A 17,968-nucleotide genomic window follows, 5' to 3' on the forward strand; every position below is an offset into this window, starting at 1 on the left:
GGAATAAAAATTGATGATGAGGAGGTACTAAAAAAACTAGCTGTACTTAAAGTAGATAAGTCACCAGGACCTGATGGGATGCATCCTAGGATACTGAGGGAAGTAAAGTTGGAAATTGCAGAGGTACAGGCCATAATCTTTCAATCCTCCTTGGATATGGGGCTGCTGACAGAGGACTGGAGAATTGCAAATCTTGCACCTTTGTTGAATGTAAGGATAAACCCAGCAAGTATAGGCCAGTCAGTTTAACCTCGGTAGAGGGGAAGCTTATAGAAACAATAATCAGGGACAAAATTACCAGTTACTTGGCCAAGTATGGGTTAATTAGGGAAAGCCTGCATGGATTTGTTAAAGGTAAATCGTGGTTAACTAACTTAATTGAGTTTTTTGATGAGGTAACAGAGGGGATTGATGTCGTGTACATGGACTTCCAAAAGGCATTTGATAAAAGCCCACATAATAGGCTTGTCAGCAAAGTTGAAGCCCATGGAATAAAAGGAACAGTGGCAGTATGGATACGAGATTAGCTAAGTGACAGGAAACAGAGAGTCGTGGTAAACGGTTGTTTTTTGGACTGGAGGAAGGTACACAGTGGAGTTCCCCAGGGTTCGGTTCTAGGACCACTGCTTTTGTTGTTATATATTAATGACTTAGACATGGGTGTACAGGGCATAATTTCAAAATTTGGAGATGACACAAAATTAGAAATAGAGTGAACAGTGAGGAGGATAGTGATAGACTTTAAGAAGACGTAGACAGGCTGGTGGAATGGATGGCACATGTGGCAGATGAAATTTAACTCAGAAAATGCAAAGTGATACATTTTGGTAGGCAGAACGAGGAGAGGCAATATAAACTGAAGGGTATAATTCTAAAGAGGGTGCAGGAACAGAGAGACCTGGGGGTATATGTGCACAAATCATTGAAGGTGGCAGGGAAGATTGAGAAAGTGATTAAAATAGCTAATGGGATCCTGGGCTTCATAAATAGAGGCATAGAGTACAAAAGCAAGGAAGTTATGAAGAACCTGTATAAAACATTGGTTCAGCCTCAACTGGAGAATTGTGTCCAATTCTGGGCACCACACTTTAGGAAGGATGTGAAGGCCTTAGAGGGTGCAGAAAAGATTTACCAGAATGATTCCAGGCATGAGGGACTGTGGATAGACTGGAGAAGCTGGGGTTGTTCTCTTAGAGCAGCGAATGTTGAGAGGAGATTTAATAGAGATGTTCAAAATCATGAGGGGTCTAGACAGAGTAGATAGAGAGGTGATCTTATCGCAAAGCATAAGATTATGAGGGGGTTTGACAAGGTGGATGCAGAGAGGATGTTTCCACTGATGGGGGAGACTAGAACTAGAGGGCATGATCTTAGAATAAGGGGTCGCCCATTTAAAACTGAGATGAGGAGAAATTTCTTCTCTGTTGTAAATCTGTGGAATTCGCTGCCTCAGAGAGCTGTGAAAGCTGGGACATTGAATAAATTTAAGACCGAACTAGACAGTTTCTTAAACAAAAAGGGGATAAGGGGTTATGGGGAGCCGGCGGGGAAGTGGAGCTGAGTCCATGATCAGATCAGCCATATGGCCTACTCCTGTTCCTATTTCTTATGTTCTTATGTAAACTGTTCCCATTAGCAGAATGGCTGAGAACCAGAGGACACAGCTTTAGGGTGATTGGCAGAAGAACCAAAGGCGACATGAGGAAAAACTTTTTACGCAGCGAGTGGTTAGGATCTGGAATTCACTTCCTGAAAGGGCGGTGGAGGCAGATTTAAGTCATGGCTTTCAAAAGGAAATTGGATAAGTAACTGAAGGAAAACATTTGCAGGACTACGGGGAAAGGGCAGGGGAGTGGGACTAGCTGAAGTGCTCTTGCAGGGAGCCAGCATAGGCTCGACACACTGTACACCCTGGCTGCCACATGATGTGCCAGGTTGGCACCACCTCATACCAACACCATAAAGCATCCCTACAATGTCGAAACCATTCCTTTCACACTCATCACCATTGCCGGGAGTGGGGGGGGGAGGCGTTATGTCTTGCCATTCACTGGAACTCACTAAGCACACATCTGTCCAAGAAGGCAAAGTGGTGAAAATAAAGATTTCAATGCTTGACAGCACAGTAACAGAAACTTTAAACAAAGATTTGCTAAAGCACTCGAGTGTCTATCCTGGTATGTTGTTAGTTTGAATAATTGGACAAGGATGAGGGTGAGTGTGAGGGGTGGCTAGTGAGATGGGAAGTGATAATGTAGATAGAGAGGGATGGGTGAAGGTGCAAGGTACGTTGGCATGAGTAAGCGTGTGCAGGAGTCTCATCGCCAAGAGCATGCAGAAATCAAGCGCAGACAGCGGAAGGAGCGTGCGGCAAACCAGACTCCCCACCCACCCTTTCCTTCAACGACTATCTATCCCACCTGTGACGGAGACTGTAATTCCCATATTGGACTGTACAGTCACCTGAGAACTCACTTTTAGAGTGGAAGCAAGTCTTCCTCGATTTCGAGGGACTGCCTATGATGATGCAGGAGTAGGAGTGCAGATATCTTGCGGGGTTATGGGGCTGGAGGAGGTTCCAGAGATGGGGAGGGGGTGAGGCCATGAAGAGATTTGAAAACCAGGATGAGAATTTTGAAATCGAGGTGTTGCTTAACCGGGAGCTAATAAAGGTCAGCGAGCACAGGGGTGATGGGTGAATGGGACTTGGTGTGAGTTAGGACACGGCGGCCGAGTTTTGGATCACCAAGTTTACGCAGGGTAGAATGTTGGAGGCTGGCAGGAGTGTGTTGGAATAGTCGAGGCTAGATATAACAAAGGCACGGATGAGGATTTCAGCAGCAAATGAGCTGAGGCAAGGGCAGAGATGGGTGCTGGAATGGGGCTTGTATTCCAGTTGAGGACTTAAGTGTGTGATTTCTGCTTATTTTAGGTAGAAGTTTACAAGAAAGTATATACAGTCATCAACTGACCTTTTTTTATGGAAAATAAAATAAAATCATCTGCCCAATCTCCTTATTTCCCCTCTAATCTGTTTCTGTATATAATTCAAGGCCCTGGGCAACACGGACCAGCCCACACTGCGATATGTGTGCGCACTAGGTCCGTGCAGTAGAGCTGGTCTCCAGTTAGTCTTGGGTAATCCTTACCACTGGAACAAGACCAAGCTCTGTCAAGCCCGTGTGGTGGCTGATGTGCAACAGCCACCACACGTTTAAAAAACAATCCATGCAGAGGTATCTTCCACCCTTCAGGATGTAGTTCGGGACCTGAAATATTACGTCCTTCATTGAAACACCTGTGAACTCATCCCTTTTTGGCGTGGAAGCAAGTCATCCTCGCTTCGAGGGATTGTCTACGAGGAGAAGGGTAGGGAAGGCAGAGTGATGGGGATGTGATGAGTGGCACAGGAGGATGAGGTTGGGTGTGGCTTTGCAGTAATGTTTCGTGATCTACTGCAATTGTTTAAAGCTTTACGCCACTGCAGCCAGGTCCTCCTGACAACATCCCTGCTTGTGCCCTCCTGTGCAACATGCAACCAGGCTGTGTGGATCACCTGGGGAGGTCTCTTCCGCCCGTTGGAAGGGAAGAGAACCTCCCTGCGCGCTGTGACTCCCTCCTTAAGAATATGGAGGGAGTCATGGGAGAGCCTGAGTGCAGCGCTGCCAGTGTTTGCAGCAGCAGCTCGATGCCCCTTTAAGGAACCTGGCTGATGACGTGTCATCAGACCGAGAACCGAGCAGTGCGGGCTTAACGAGCCCAATCAACGGAAGATTGTTCATACAGTGCGGGCTGGAGCGAGGAGCACCTTCACCACCCGCCACGTATCCTGGCCATCCTGATCTCGCCACGATTGCCGAGATCACGTTCTATGATTCTATTCTACTCAAATTGGCAGGATATGACTCGTCGTGTCCTGAGTTGGGGCCTCAAATATTCACAGTATTTATTAACAACTTAGATGCTGGCGTAGAAAGTCATATTGACACACAGATAGGCGGCAATGTGGGCAGTGTAAATTAAAGCATAAAATTACAAGGGGATATCAATAGATTAAGTGAATGGGCAAAACTGTGGCAAATGGGTTTCAGTATAGGCAAATATGAGCTCATCCACTTTGGACCTAAAAAGGATAGAACAGGGTACTTTCTAAATGGTGAAAAGCTGAAAACAGTAGATGTCCAAAGAGACTTGGGGGGGATCCAGGTAGATAGATCATTAAAATGTCATATATCTTTAGGCTGAACCAGACTGTTTGCTACCTTGGTGTCATAATTGACCCTGAAAAGAGCTTTTGACCATATATCCGCAGCATAACTAAGGCCGCCTATTTCCACCTCCGTAACATTGCTCATTTCCGCCCTGCCCTCAGCTCATCCACTGCTGGAGCCCTGATCCATGCCTTTGTTACCTCTAGATTTGACTATTCCGACACACTCCTGACAGGCCTCCCATATTCTACCCTACGTAAACTCGAGGTGATCCAAAACTCGGCAGCCCATGTCCTAACTCGCACCAAGTCCCGCTCACCCATCACCCCTGTGCTCGCTGACCTACATTGGCTCCCGGTTAAGCAACGCCTGATTGTAACCCTTTAACCCTGTAACTTTCTCCCATTTTAAACCTTTGTTTAAAAAGGGAGAAAGGAATAGACCGAGTAATTAAAGGCCAGTCAGCCTAACCTCAGTGGTGGGAAAATTATTGGAAAAAATCCTGAAGGATAGACTCATTTAGAAAGACTCTAATTAATCAAGGACAGTCAGCATGGATTTGTTCAGGGAAGTCGTAGCTGACTAACTTGATTGAATTTTTTGAGGAGGTAACAAGGAGGGTCGATGATTAGTGCATTTGATGTAGTGTATATGGATTTTAGCAAGACTTTTGATAAGGTCCCACATGGCAGACTGGTCACGAAAGTAAAAGCCCATGGGATCCAAAACAAAGTGACAAGTAGGATCCAAAGTTGGCTCAGAGGCAGGAAGCAAAGGATAATGGTTGATGGGTGTTTTTGTGACTGGAAGTCTGTAGCCAGTGGGGTTCTGCAGGGCTCAGTACTAGGTCCCTTGCTTTTTGTGGTATCCATCAGTGATTTAGACTTGAATGTAAGGGGTATGCTTAAGAAGTTTGCAGATGATACTAAAATAGGCTGTGTGGTTGATAATGAAGAAGAAAGCTGTAGACTGCAGGAAGCTATCGATGTACTGGTCAGGTGGGCAGAACAGTGACAAATGGAATTCAATCCGGAGAAGTGTAAGGTAATGCATTTGGGGAGGGCTAACAAGGCAAGGGAATACACATTAAATGGTAGGGCACTAAGGAATAAAGGGGCCTTGGAGTGCATGTCCACAGATCCCTGAAGGTAGCAGGCTAGATAGATAAAATGGTTAAGAAGGCACACGGAATACTTTTTATTAGCTGAGGCATAGAATACAAGAGCAGGGAAGCTATGCTTGAACTGTATAAAACACTGGTTAGGCCACAGCTAGAGTACTGCATGCAGTTCTGGTCACCACATTACAAGAAAGATGTGATTGCACTAGAGAGGGTGCAGAGGAAATTTACGAGGATGTTGCCTGGACTGGAGAATTTTGGCTATGAGGAAAGATTGGAGATGCTGGGTCTGTTTTCTTTGGAACAGAGGAGACTGAGGGAAGACCTTATTGAGGTGCATAAAATTATGAGGGGCCTAGATATAGTGGATAGGACAGACCTATTTCCCTTAGCAGAGGGGTCAACAACCAGGGGCCATAGATTTAAAGTAATTGCTAGAAGGTTTAGAGGGAATTTGAGGGGAAATTTCTTCACCCAGTGGGTGGTGGGGATCTGGAGCTCTGCCTGAAAGGGTGGTAGGGGCAGAAATCCTCACCACAGTTTAAAAAGTACTTGGATGTGCACCTGAAGTGATGTAACGTACAAGACTACAGACCAAGAGCTGGAAAGTTGGAATGGCTAGATAGCCCTTTGTCAACTGGCGCGGACACAATGGGCCGAAATGGTCTCCTTCCATGCTGTAAATGTCTATGATTTTATCATTTCAAAATTCTCATCTTTGTTTTCAAAACTTCCATGGCCTCACCCCCACCCTCTGCCCCTCCCCCCCATATCTGTAATCTCCTCCAACCCCACAAACCCCCAAAATGTCTGCGCCCCTTTAATTCTGCCTTCTTGAGCATCCTTGATTATAATCACTCAACCATTGGTGGCCATGCCTTCTGTTGCCTAGGCCCCAAGCTCTGGAATTCCCTGCCTAAATCTCTCCGACTCTCCACCTCTGTCCTCCTTCAAGACGCTCCTTAAAACCTACCTCTTTGACCAAGCTTTTGGTCACCTGCCCTAATTTTTCCTTCTGTGGCTCAGTTTCAATTTTTTTTCTCCTAATACTCCTGTGAAGCGCCTTGGGATGTTTCACTGTATTAAAGGCGCTATATAAATACTTGTTGTAGTAGAGCATTAGAATACAAGGAGGTAGAAGTTATGCTGCAGCTGTACAAAGCCCTGGTTAGACCACACCTGGAGCACTGTGAGCAGTTCTGGGCACCACAGCTTAGGAAGGATATATTGGCCTTGGAGGGAGTGCAGTACAGGTTTACCAGAATGATACCCGGACTCCAAGGGTTAAGTTACGAGGAGAGATTACACAAATTAGCGTCATATTCCCTAGAATTTAGACGTTTAAGGGGTGATCTTATTGAAGTTTTCAAGATATTCAGGGAAACAGATAGGGTAGATAAACTATTTCCGCTGTTTGGGGATTCTAGGACTAGGGGCATAGTCTAAAAATTAGAGCCAGACCTTTCAGGAGTGAAATTAGGAAACACTTCTACACACACAGGATGGTAAAAGTTTGGAATTCTCGTCTGCAAATGGTAATTGATGCTAGATCAATTGTTAATTTTAAATCTGAGATCGGTGGCTTTTTGTTAAACAAAGGTATTAAGGGATATGGGCCAAAGGCAGATATCTGGAGTTAAGTCGCAGATCAGCCATGATCTCATTGAATGGCAGAACAGGCTCGAGGGGCTGAATGGCCTCCTCCTGTTCCTATGTTTCTATGTTCTATTTTCTAGACTGGGACTTCAGTTCTGTGGAGAGACTAGAGAAGCTGGGGTAGTTCTCCTTGGAGCAGAGAAGGTTCAGGCGAGATTTAATAGAAGTGTTCAAAATGAAGGGTTTTGAGAGAGTAAATATAGACAAACTGTTTTCAGTAGCAGAAAGGTCGGTAACCAAAGGACACGGATTTAAGATAATTGGCAAAAGAACCAGAGGTAAGATGAGAATGTTTTTGATACAGTGAGTTGTATTGATCAGGAAACACTGAAAGGGTTGTGGAAGCAGATTCAATAATAACTTTCAAAGGGGAATTTGCTAAATGTTTGAAGGGAGAAAAGAATTTCAAGGGTAGGGGGAAAGATCAGGGGTATGGGACTAATTGATTAGCTCTTTCAAAGAGCCAGTACTGGCACAGTGTGGCGAATGGCCACCTTCTGTGCTGTATCGTTCCATAATTCTATGATGTATTACTATGTAAACATTGAAGAACCAGATTGAACAATTTTAATGGCTGTGGTTAAACCTCTAATTTTAGCAAAGAATTTTCATTCTCTAACGTGCAACATGATATCATTTGTTTTTCTAACACCATAGTGTTTGTTTGGCTGTGACATCATTGTGACATGTGCTGTTCTCTTCCCAAAACTGAATCATTTCTCTCAGAACATATGCACAGTTGGTTTGAAAAAAATATATAAAAGCATCTCTTTCCCCCCCCCACTCCCTCCAAACTTAACTGTCTCAGTTGGAAAGTACACTATGCAGTGCAGATCAAGGCTCTACAGACCAGGAGTTCAGCGTTCAAGCCCCAATCTGTGCTGATTGGAGCTGGGTAGGTAGTTGGGGCATTACAGTTGACCTCGGCTCCCATGATCATTTGCCCCTGCTGGAATGTGATCTTGCTTGCTTGTTGGTTAGGGTTGTGATGCCTTCCATTGAGGAATAACATGCCAAACAGTCTCTACGCCTGCACATAAAGACTGGCTACTTGAGCAAGGTACTGAAGTATTGTGTATGCCCCTTGAACTTGCCATAATCTGACCAGCACCTTCAGGAAAGGAGTGGAAAAATTAAGAAAACAAAAACAAATCTTCAAAAGAAGGAACAGGAAAGGAAAAGTTAACATGCAAGTACGTTGTCGAACCACAAACCTGCTCAGCCAGCAGGAGTAATGCTGTCGGGTTCCAAGGGAAGCTCCTGTTTTTGCTTTGCTCAGCTTTTGAGGCTAGACTGAATTATGTGTTGCCCTTGTCAAACACAGGGCAAACTAGTTTATTAAAATTCTTCAAATACTTGGCCAGCGGCTTACAATGTACTCGTGTGAATTTTTGAACTTCTGGGCCACAAAACAAATTCTTGCAGTTGGATTTCAGGCATTGGGACAAAAATCTTTATAGTCTGGATCTCTGGTCGAAGAAGGACAGTCGAGCCCAGGAAACATTAATTGATCCTTTCCGTCGACCCCTCAAATTCCTACTCATCCAAAACCCTGCTGCCCGGGCCTTATCCCGGATCAAGTCCCACTCATCACCCCTGTCCTTGCTGACCTACATTGGCTCCCAGTTTCCCCAACTCCTCAATTTTAAAATTCCCTTCCTTGTGTTTAAATCCCCGATGGACTCGCCTCTCCCTATCTCTAACCTTCTCCACTGCTACACGCCCCATTCCCTAACAATCTCTCTCTTCCTCTGGCATCTTAATGCATCACGCTGCCCCGCCCCCCCCCCCCCCGTCCCCCCAACTCACACCACCACGCTGCTCTCCCCCCACCAACATTGGTGGCTGTGCCTTCAGCTGCATAGGCCCCACACTCTGCTGTTCTCTTCCCTCCCCCTCCTTCAAGACCCTCCTTGAAAGTAATCGTTTTGACAATCTTTTGCTCACTCCTCCTAAGATATCCTCCTTTGGCTCAGCATCCCTTTTTTCCCTTATGCTTCTCTCTGGTGTTTGGGTTGTTTTTCCACATTAAAGACTCTGTATAAGTTCGAGTAGCTACGCCAGTCCTGGATATATTTCCTCGGTGACTCCATCTGAAACTAGTTAATGGTCGATTTCTATTCCAGGCAGAAATTAATGCAGCCACAAAAATGCAGAAAAAAAACAATTTGATGTTTTTTAAACCTGTGCTTCTCTGAGTAGTAAGTTACAGAGCAGGCAGGGCCCCCGCATGTGCTGCCACAGCAATTGCATGTAGCAGGAGGTGACCTGCTTTCAGAGAAGAATTAAACCTTCTAGTATAAATCTTGGCATTCTCTGCCTCCAGGAGCTGTGGAGGCTGGGCCATTGAATACATTTAAGGCGGAGATGGACAGATTTTTGAGCGATAAGCGAATAAAGGGTTATATGGAGCGGTAGGGAAGTGGAGCTGAGTCTGTGATCAAATCAGCCATGAATTTAATAAATGGCAGAGCAGGCTCGAGGGGCCAAATGGCCCATTCCTGCTCCTATTTCTTCTGTTATGTTCTAGTGCAACTCCTTCACAACATTTCACAACCGAGTTGAGAAGGAATTTCTTCTCCCAGAGGGTTGTGAATCTGTGGAATTCTCTGCCCAAGGAAGCAGTTGAGGCTAGCTCATTGAATGTATTCAAGTCACAGATGGATAGATTTTTAACCAATAAGAGAATTAAGGGTTACGGGGAGAGGGCGGGTAAGTGGAGCTGAGTCCACGGCCAGATCAGCCATGATCTTGTTGAATGGCGGAGCAGGCTCGAGGGGCTAGATGGCCTACTCCTGTTCCTAATTCTTATGTTCTTATTTGAAAAGAAAAACTCTGAATATTGAAATTTACAATAAAAACAAATGCTGGAAATGTAAAAGAGGTCGGACAATTTTAATGAAGGAATAATAAGAATATAAGAAATAGGAGCGAGAATAGGCCATACGGCCCCTCGAGCCTGCTCTGCCATTTTATAGGATCATGGCTGATCTGATCATGGACTCAAGTGCACTTTCCTGCCCGCTCCCCATAACCCCTTAATCCCTTATCGGTTAAGAAGCTGTCTATCTCTGTCTTAAATTTATTCAATGTCCCAGCTTCCACAGCTCTCTGAGGCAGCGAATTCCACAGATTTACAACCTTCTGAGAAAATAAATTCCCCCTCATCTCAGTTTTAAATGGGCGGCCCCTTATTCTAAGATCATGCCCCCTATTCTAGTTTCCCCCATCAGTGGAAACATTCTCTCTGCATCCACCTTGTCAAGTCCCCTCATAATCCCATACGTTTTGATAAGCTCACCCCCCAATCCTCCGAACTCCAATGAGCAGAGGCCCAACCTACTCAACCCTCCCCACAGGTCAACCCCCTCATCTCTGGAACCAACCCAGTGAACCCTCTCCGAACTGCCCCCAAAACAAGCAATTAAGTTCAGGGAATGTGGAATGTTAATCTGCCTTTTCTCTTTCAGATGTTGTCTGACAAGGATATAGGGGCCAATTTTCCACATTGTCAATTTTTGGCGCAGTTGTTGAGGTACATCCGATTTTTTTTTTTAGTGGCCGACTGCACTAGTGGCAAAAAACAGTTGCAAGTTTCGCCGGAATAAACTTTCATTTTGGAGTGGCGCAGATTGTCCTTCAGCTCTGTGTGGAGCTTAAGGTCTGCGCTCCTATCCCGGCCCGAATGGGCCCCCCGCCTCCGGTGATGTTCCTATCCCGGCCCGAATGGCCCCCCGCCCCCGGTGCTGCTTCTATCCCGGCCCGAATGGCTCCCCGCCCCCGGTGCCGTGTCTTCTTCCCTCCCTCCAAAACTTAACTCAACTCCGCTAAAACAATGGCGTTTTCTCTGCGCGATTTATTTTTAAGTTCAGGGAAGTTTTTCAGAATGGTGCACTGCGCCGTTTTTGAAAAAATCCTAGTTGGCCAAACTCGCTTAAATGGCCAGAAATTATGCTGCCGGCATCCGGCACCCCCAGTGACGTCTCAAAAATCGGGAACTAAAATACTCGGCTGTAAGCAGTTTACGATGGCACAGAAACTTTGGCGAAACTTGCAGATCTTAGTTGGCTCCAAAAAAAAACAGCGGATGCCAAAAAAAGGGTACAGACTGGTGATGAAAATTCAGCCCAAAGTGAGGCATTCATATACCGTACATAAACCAGTATACCTTTTACCCCCGGGCAGCTTTGATGTGCTTTCTAATGCAACAGTGAATTTGCTGCCTCAATAGAAATTTCTGCCACTTCACCACCACCACGCTTCTGGTCCCACTGTGCCTCTTGTCTGACACTGCCGCATTGCTCTGGGAGTGAAGGCTGTGCTGCGAGATGTCTGTAGGAATTCTTGGCCCGGTTAAAGGAATTCCCACCCATAGTAGTGTCTGGTCCCAGCACTGTCTGTAGATGAGACTGGTAAGCGAAAAGATCATGAGGAAGGAAAAGATCCCTTGTTAGCTGGGGGAATGGTGGAAGGAGTAAAGTACATCTGTAAACTGGAGGGGGTTGGAGGAGGAAGAGAGCCTCTATTAACTGGGGTGAACAGTGCTTTTGTGACTTGATCTGCCATCAAGCAAATTTGTACACTTTTTAACTGCTGGGCTGCATATTGTATTAAGAGAGGACGAGGTGATCGAGTACCTTGTGATCTCAGGAAGAACGGAGAGAGCGAACCTGCCTCTGAACTTAAGGGGAGTTTGAAGAGAAAAGTCAGGGTGCGATTGTTAGAGTGGAAGAATAAAATATAGTGCTAGTATTCCCTGAACTCAACCAGGTGCCACCTCACTTCTGTCCATAGGTCTGGCAATACTTATCTTTTAGTGGACAAGAAAGTTCCCTGAGCCATAAACACACTGATCATCAAGATTAATATTATTGACATAAATAATGGAAATCTAAACTGTAAACCGAAAATACTGGCGATGCAGAGCAGGTGAATCGGTTCTGATTCAGGATCTCGCCCTAAATGTTTCAGGTGCTGGTTGATCAGCAAAATTTCTATTCTGGAGTATCACAAGTCTATCTTTTTAAAAAAAATATATGATTTCTCTCTCTCCCTCTTCTGATTTTCCTCCATGTACGGTTCTCTTGCTCATTTTCTCTCTCTCATTTTCTCTCTCTCCTCCGCTCGCGTTCCCGCTCACATCTTTGTAAGAACATTGGGACATATACCCTGACAACAAACATTATCAAGGGCACCAGACGAATCCTTAATCCTTCACCTTGACTCCTCATCAACGAACCCTCAACCAGTTTATGTCTGGCAGGGAGTGATTCCCTAATTTGGCTCAAGCAGTTTGGACTGGATTAGTATTTAATCTACCATCAGGACCCAACCAAGTGAATGAATTAACTCTTTTTTGCCAATTATCCATATCTTACTGCACCTTTAGTGTAACTAGGTGTTTTTACATGTCGTAGGCTTGCATTCAGGGCTGGTTTTGAGGGTTTTTTTTAAGCTATTGATCAACCTTTGTTAGTCTGTTATGCTGGCATTATTTGGCCAGCCTCATTTGTGGAGACATTTATCGTATCACACAATCAACTTGATATTCACTAGGTTTAGTACAGAGTGTTAAATATGCTCCTTTCTATTTTCTCTTTCTAGGAAGAATGGGATCATAGTAGCAATGGGAGTACAGGCTCTCGGCCTAGTTCAGGCTCCACACCTGGGTCTGGCAGCCAAGGACACAGCAATCACTCGATCACTCGCCACCCAGTGAAGGTAGATTCTAGGCAATTGAGGGTAGTTTGCAAGGTACAATAAGCTTTCAATTGTTAGCAAACTTTTGAGAGTTGAGGGGGAAAAAATAGCACATGTAAGTTTTTTTGTGCTGTACTGTGTTTCAGTAAGCAGATTTTACACTATAGCTAAACACAGTGAAGCTTTGGCATTTAAATATCCAGACCTTAGTTAGTAATTCTTTTTAAACCAAAGCTTTATTCCTAGTTTTATCACTTCTTATTCTGAAATGCTCACTCATGTTGCATATTACACATCTGTAATGCAGCATGTAATGATGAGCCCAAAAGGTGTGTAGCAACAGATAATTCTACCTTTTGGAGCTTCACAACAGTTGATCTTGTTGTCACCTAATGCGCACACACAAAAAGCATCATAGTTAAATTTTGATCTGCCTTTGCATTAGATTGAATATATTGGCCAAAAAAGGATTTTTGCTCTTTGTAGAGAAACCAGGAAAGGCCCGAGATGAAAGAGGATTGGGTTGACTAGTCTTAACTGCCCTAGAATCCTTGGAGTTGGAGCATGGAAGCACTATACAGATCAGGAACATCCAAGTCAGTGTTTTGAGATTTGTGTAATGATCAGGAGAGCCATTGGGTAGAAATTAAAATCCAATTTGAAAAGAAGTGCTAGCTGTTGTTTTGTGTTTCTGTTCCAATCCCCTAGCCTGGCTCCTTACTCCTTTACTGATATTCCAGATTTGGGAGCTGCGATCCATACTTTTAGGGAAGGGGGAGGACTTGGTCCTGGTTCCAGTTCTAGATGAGTTGCATCTGTGGGAGTCGAGGATTCTTTGGCAGCTTGTGATGCGATGGGGCCAAAGGATGGGTGGATCATTTTGCAGTCTGAAACCGGCCTTCCGTCTCTTTTGGGGCCTGTGCAAACATTATGCGACGTGGTCATCTAGCACAATTTGCATTATTAGCCTTGGGTAAATGCAACCAAGCTACAATCGGAATGATTGTCGGATAAAGTGCTGATCTCCAGACTCCAGCACAATATCACCAATTATTTTAGGGATTCAGTAAAGTTTATTTTGGGTGATACTGATGTCCCCATAGCACAAAACTGCCCTAAGCAAGGTAGTCAGGTGTGAGAACACTTAGGCCAGGATTTTGTTCACCTCGGCGGGTTCGGTGCGGGTGAGTGAGTGAGCGGTGTCGGTGGCAGGTCATGGCCCCGTTGCTGACTACATCTCGCTGCCTAAAATTAATTTGCATTACGAGGGATTGTTAAGCCCACCCAGCGTCTTTCCCAAGCCAATTAGAGGAAGCGGGTCTGGTGACCTCATTCATGATGCGTCATTAGCTGTTTTCCTTAAAAAGACCATGGCCAACTTTCTTTTGACGTTTGTGCTACAAGCACTGACTGCACAGAGGTGCATGGCTGCACCCACATTATCATATGCCTTCCTCCATATGCTTATGGGGGGTGTCACAGCACGCAGAGAGGTCTCTCTTCCCTTGCCATGGGCGGCAGAGACCTCCCCAGGAGACCAACGCAGCCTGGTTTCACGTTGTAGAGGAGGTCACAAGCAGGGATGTCATCAGGAGGACCTGGGTGCAGTGGCACAAACCTTTCAGGGATCCCATTTGATCATGAAATGTTAGTACAAACACACACTCGCCTTCATCCTCCTGTGCCTCTCATATCATCCACATCACTCTGCCTTCCCTACCCTACTCCTCCACCTGCTTGCTCACACCGACTCACCTTGCACCTCCACCCATCCCCCTCACAATCGCCCTCATCCGAGTGCAATCATAACTAACAACATGCAAGTTAAGCCACTCTGGTGTTTTATCCAATGTTCATGTAAAGTTTCTGTTAATGTGCTGGCAAACATAAAAAATCTTTATTTTCAACACTTTCCGGTCTTGGACAGATTTGTGTGCACCTTTGGAAGTGGCTTAGTGAGTTGCAGTGAATGGTGAGACATAACTGTACCTCCGCAATGGTGCTGAGTGTGAAAGGAATGGCTTGGGCATTGTAGGGATGCTTTATGGCGTTGATGTGGATGGTGCCAACCTGGTGCATCATGTGGCAGTCAGGGTGTACAGCGTAAAGTTAACTAAATCTGGACATGATGAGGCCATCCCTGGCCTCCCGGGCAGCAATGTGGTCGGATGCTGATGCTATTTGTCCTGTGCAGCGTCAGGTGATTGTGGAGAAGGTTGTTGGTGGTGTTGGTGTGCCCGGTGCTGCTGGGGTTGGGGCTGATCAAGGTCAGATTCTGAGGACCAAGGTGAAACAGTAGAAACGGTACCCATGCTGATGGAATAGATGACGGAAGCAATCTGTCAATGACGAGAGAGGTGACACTGGATGGAGAGCTTGCAGCCGGCATAAAGCTCAATCTTTGCTCCCAATGGAGTAAGCAATAGCTTCTGCGCTTGACAAGTGGACAACTGTGAGGTGAGAGATTTTATAGCACATTTCAATCTGTCAACTAATCAGCTGGTTTAATGGCCATTCAACTCCCGCCTCAGGTTCACAGACATGGTCCACGAGCAGCGTGCACCTTGTGGACGAGCAGCTAAAGTTAAAAGGTTAGGTTAGAAGCATTATTTAGGGTCTGTCAACAACCCAATAATTGGTTTAATTGGGTCGCCGGCCTCTGTGGGTGGGATTGGAATTACAACTGTGCTATTGGGAAAGGCGCGCTACGGCGGGTTGACACCGGGGTCCCAACCCGCTATCAAAAAAAATCACATTTCTCACTCGACACGTCACCAATCCTGCCTGCTGGCCCCTTGGAAAGTTCTGGCCTGAGATTCTTGGTGGTTTTTTTTTAAACTTAACTTATAGCAATGGAATTGGCATGTGGAATTTGGGTTTTAATGTCTGAGGTTGGTGGAATGAAATTTTGGCAGTCCATTTCCAGTGACCATGTGGCCCAACGGACAAAACTGGTACAAAGTTGTCACTGACTGGCAGTCTTACTCGGAAGGATAATGGACGACGTGTGAGAAATGAAAAAATATCACACTGGTGGTACATTAGGGGAGATTATTCTCCGGTTAGGGCAGAGACACATGTTATGAACATCATAGAGGGAGATTTACTCTGCATCTAATCATTCTGTATCTGACCTGACATTGCTTGTCGCTGGATGCCATTACACAGGGTTGACATCTCCCACCTTGATCAGTACAAAATGCATTCAAAGGTGAAGCAAAAAAAATTGACAAAGGCTTGAAGAGGTAGATAAATTTATCGAGGAGCAACAGCATAAGTGTAACCCCACTGAAGCAACGTGCCAGAGATTAAATACACTGAAATGGAACTCAAGTCCCAATTCAGGGACAGTAGAGTTTGCATATAAAAAAATATACCAACCTTCAGCCACTCGAGCCTATTTCACTATTCTATTCAATCATGGCTGAACTGCATTCAACCCGTCTTTGCTTCACATCTCCTAATATTTGTAATGGATTTGCTTCATGGGTTCTTTGCTTAAGAATTCATGGCAACACATTGCTATTCAGAACGAGTTGGTTTATTAACAAAGTTTAACAATCACACTACACATTACCAGTTCATCCACTAGGCTCACAACTTCTTACATCATCGTGGATGACCCAGACCCAACTGACTGGGGTTTTATTGAGCCTTGTGAACATCACGTGACTGGCTAAACCACTCGCAATGCAACAGCGCTACAGCTATTTTGTTGCAACATTAGTACAAGTGCCTCCTTATTAAAGGGGGGGAGGAGGGATCACTAAAACCAACACAATAAACGAATTAACTTTTGGCGCAACAGCGTTACAAACCTGTGAGCATTCTCACAGGTGCATAGATTACAATATCCATCTGACAAAAATCTATTGATCTCAGTCTTAAATTCAGATTGACCCTACAGTCACAGTCTAGCACTCCCTCGGTATTACACTGAAGTGTCAGCCTAGATTATGTCTTCAAAAAACAGCAACTTGTAATTATGTAGTGCCTTTAACATAGAAAAATGTCCCAAGGTGCTTCAAAGCAGTGTTATAAGACAAAAATAAATCTGATACTGAGCCACAGAAGAAGAAATTATGGCAACTAAAAGAGAGAGGTTTTAAGGAGCGTCTTAAAGAAGGAAAGAGAGGCAGAAAGGTTTAGGTAGGGAGTTAGAGTTTGGGGCCCAGGCAGCTGAAGGAACAGCCACCAATGGTTGAGCAGTTATAATCAGGGATGTTCAAGAGGGCAGAATTTGAGGAGTGCAGACATCTCGGGAAGGGGGGAGTTGTGAGGCTGAAGAAGATCACAGAGATAGAGCGGGGCGAGGCCCTGAATGAGACTTTTGAAATCGAGGCATTGCTTAACCGGGAGCCAACGTAGGTCAGCGATCACAGGGGTGATGGGTGAGTGGGACTTGGTGAGAGTTAGGACGCGGGCTGCCAAGTTTTGGATGACCTCAAGTTTACAGAGTGTAGAATGTGGGAGACCAGCCAGGAGTGCGTTGGAGTAGTCAAGTCTAGAGGTAACAAAGGCATGGATGAGGGTTTCAGCAGCGGATGAGCTGAGGCAGGGGCGGAGGCGGGTAATGTTAGAGGTGGAAATAGGCGGTTTTAGTTATGCCGCAGATATGTGGTCCTTTCATGGTCAAATATGACACCAAGGTTGCGAACAGTCTGGTTCAGCCTCAGACAGATGCTAGGGAGAGGGATGGAATCAGTGGTTAGGGAACACAGTTTGTGGCGGGAACCAAAGACAATAGCTTCGGTCTTCCCAATATTTAATGGAGAACATTTCTACTCATCCAGTACTGGCTGTCGGACAAGAAGTCTGACAATTTAGAGACCATGGAGGGGTTGAGAGAAGTGGTAGTGAGGTAGAGCTAGATGTCATCAGCGTACATGTGGAAACTGACTCTGTGTTTTCGGATGATGTCGCCAAGGAGCAGCATATAGATGAGAAGTCGGAGGGGGCCATGGATAGATCCTTGGGGGACACCAGAGGTAACGATGTGGGAGCAGGAAGAGAAGCCATTGCAGGTGATTCTCTGGCTACAATTAGAAAGATAAGAATGGAACCAGGTGAGTGCAGTCCCACCCATCCAGCCGGACGATGGTGGAGAGGTGTTGGAGAAGGATGGAGTGGTCAACCATGTCAAAGGCTGTGGACAGGTCGAGAAGAACAAGGAGGGATAGTTTACCTTTGTCACCGTCACAAAGGGTGTCATTTGTGACTGATGAGAGCCGTTTCAGTACTGTGGCGGGGCGGAAACCAGATTGAAGGAATTCAAGCATCG

At 45.4% G+C, this 17,968-nt stretch overlaps 1 protein-coding gene across 4 annotated transcripts in view; it reads left to right on the forward strand.

The window, feature by feature from the left end:
* The window catches only part of ctif (CBP80/20-dependent translation initiation factor), a 300,050-nt gene that overhangs the window by 129,263 nt on the left and 152,819 nt on the right, over positions 1-17,968 (forward strand). For 3 of the 4 annotated variants that reach the window (XM_070867474.1, XM_070867476.1, XM_070867475.1), the window contains exon 4: positions 12,592-12,708. The exons of the other annotated variant lie outside the window; for it this stretch is intronic. In XM_070867474.1, the coding sequence (XP_070723575.1) occupies positions 12,592-12,708 (117 nt within the window). The remainder of the gene's footprint in view (positions 1-12,591; positions 12,709-17,968) is intronic. 4 annotated transcript variants of the gene reach the window in all.

The sequence above is a fragment of the Pristiophorus japonicus genome, chromosome 2, assembly GCF_044704955.1.
Source record: "Pristiophorus japonicus isolate sPriJap1 chromosome 2, sPriJap1.hap1, whole genome shotgun sequence".
Taxonomy (NCBI): domain Eukaryota; kingdom Metazoa; phylum Chordata; class Chondrichthyes; family Pristiophoridae; genus Pristiophorus; species Pristiophorus japonicus.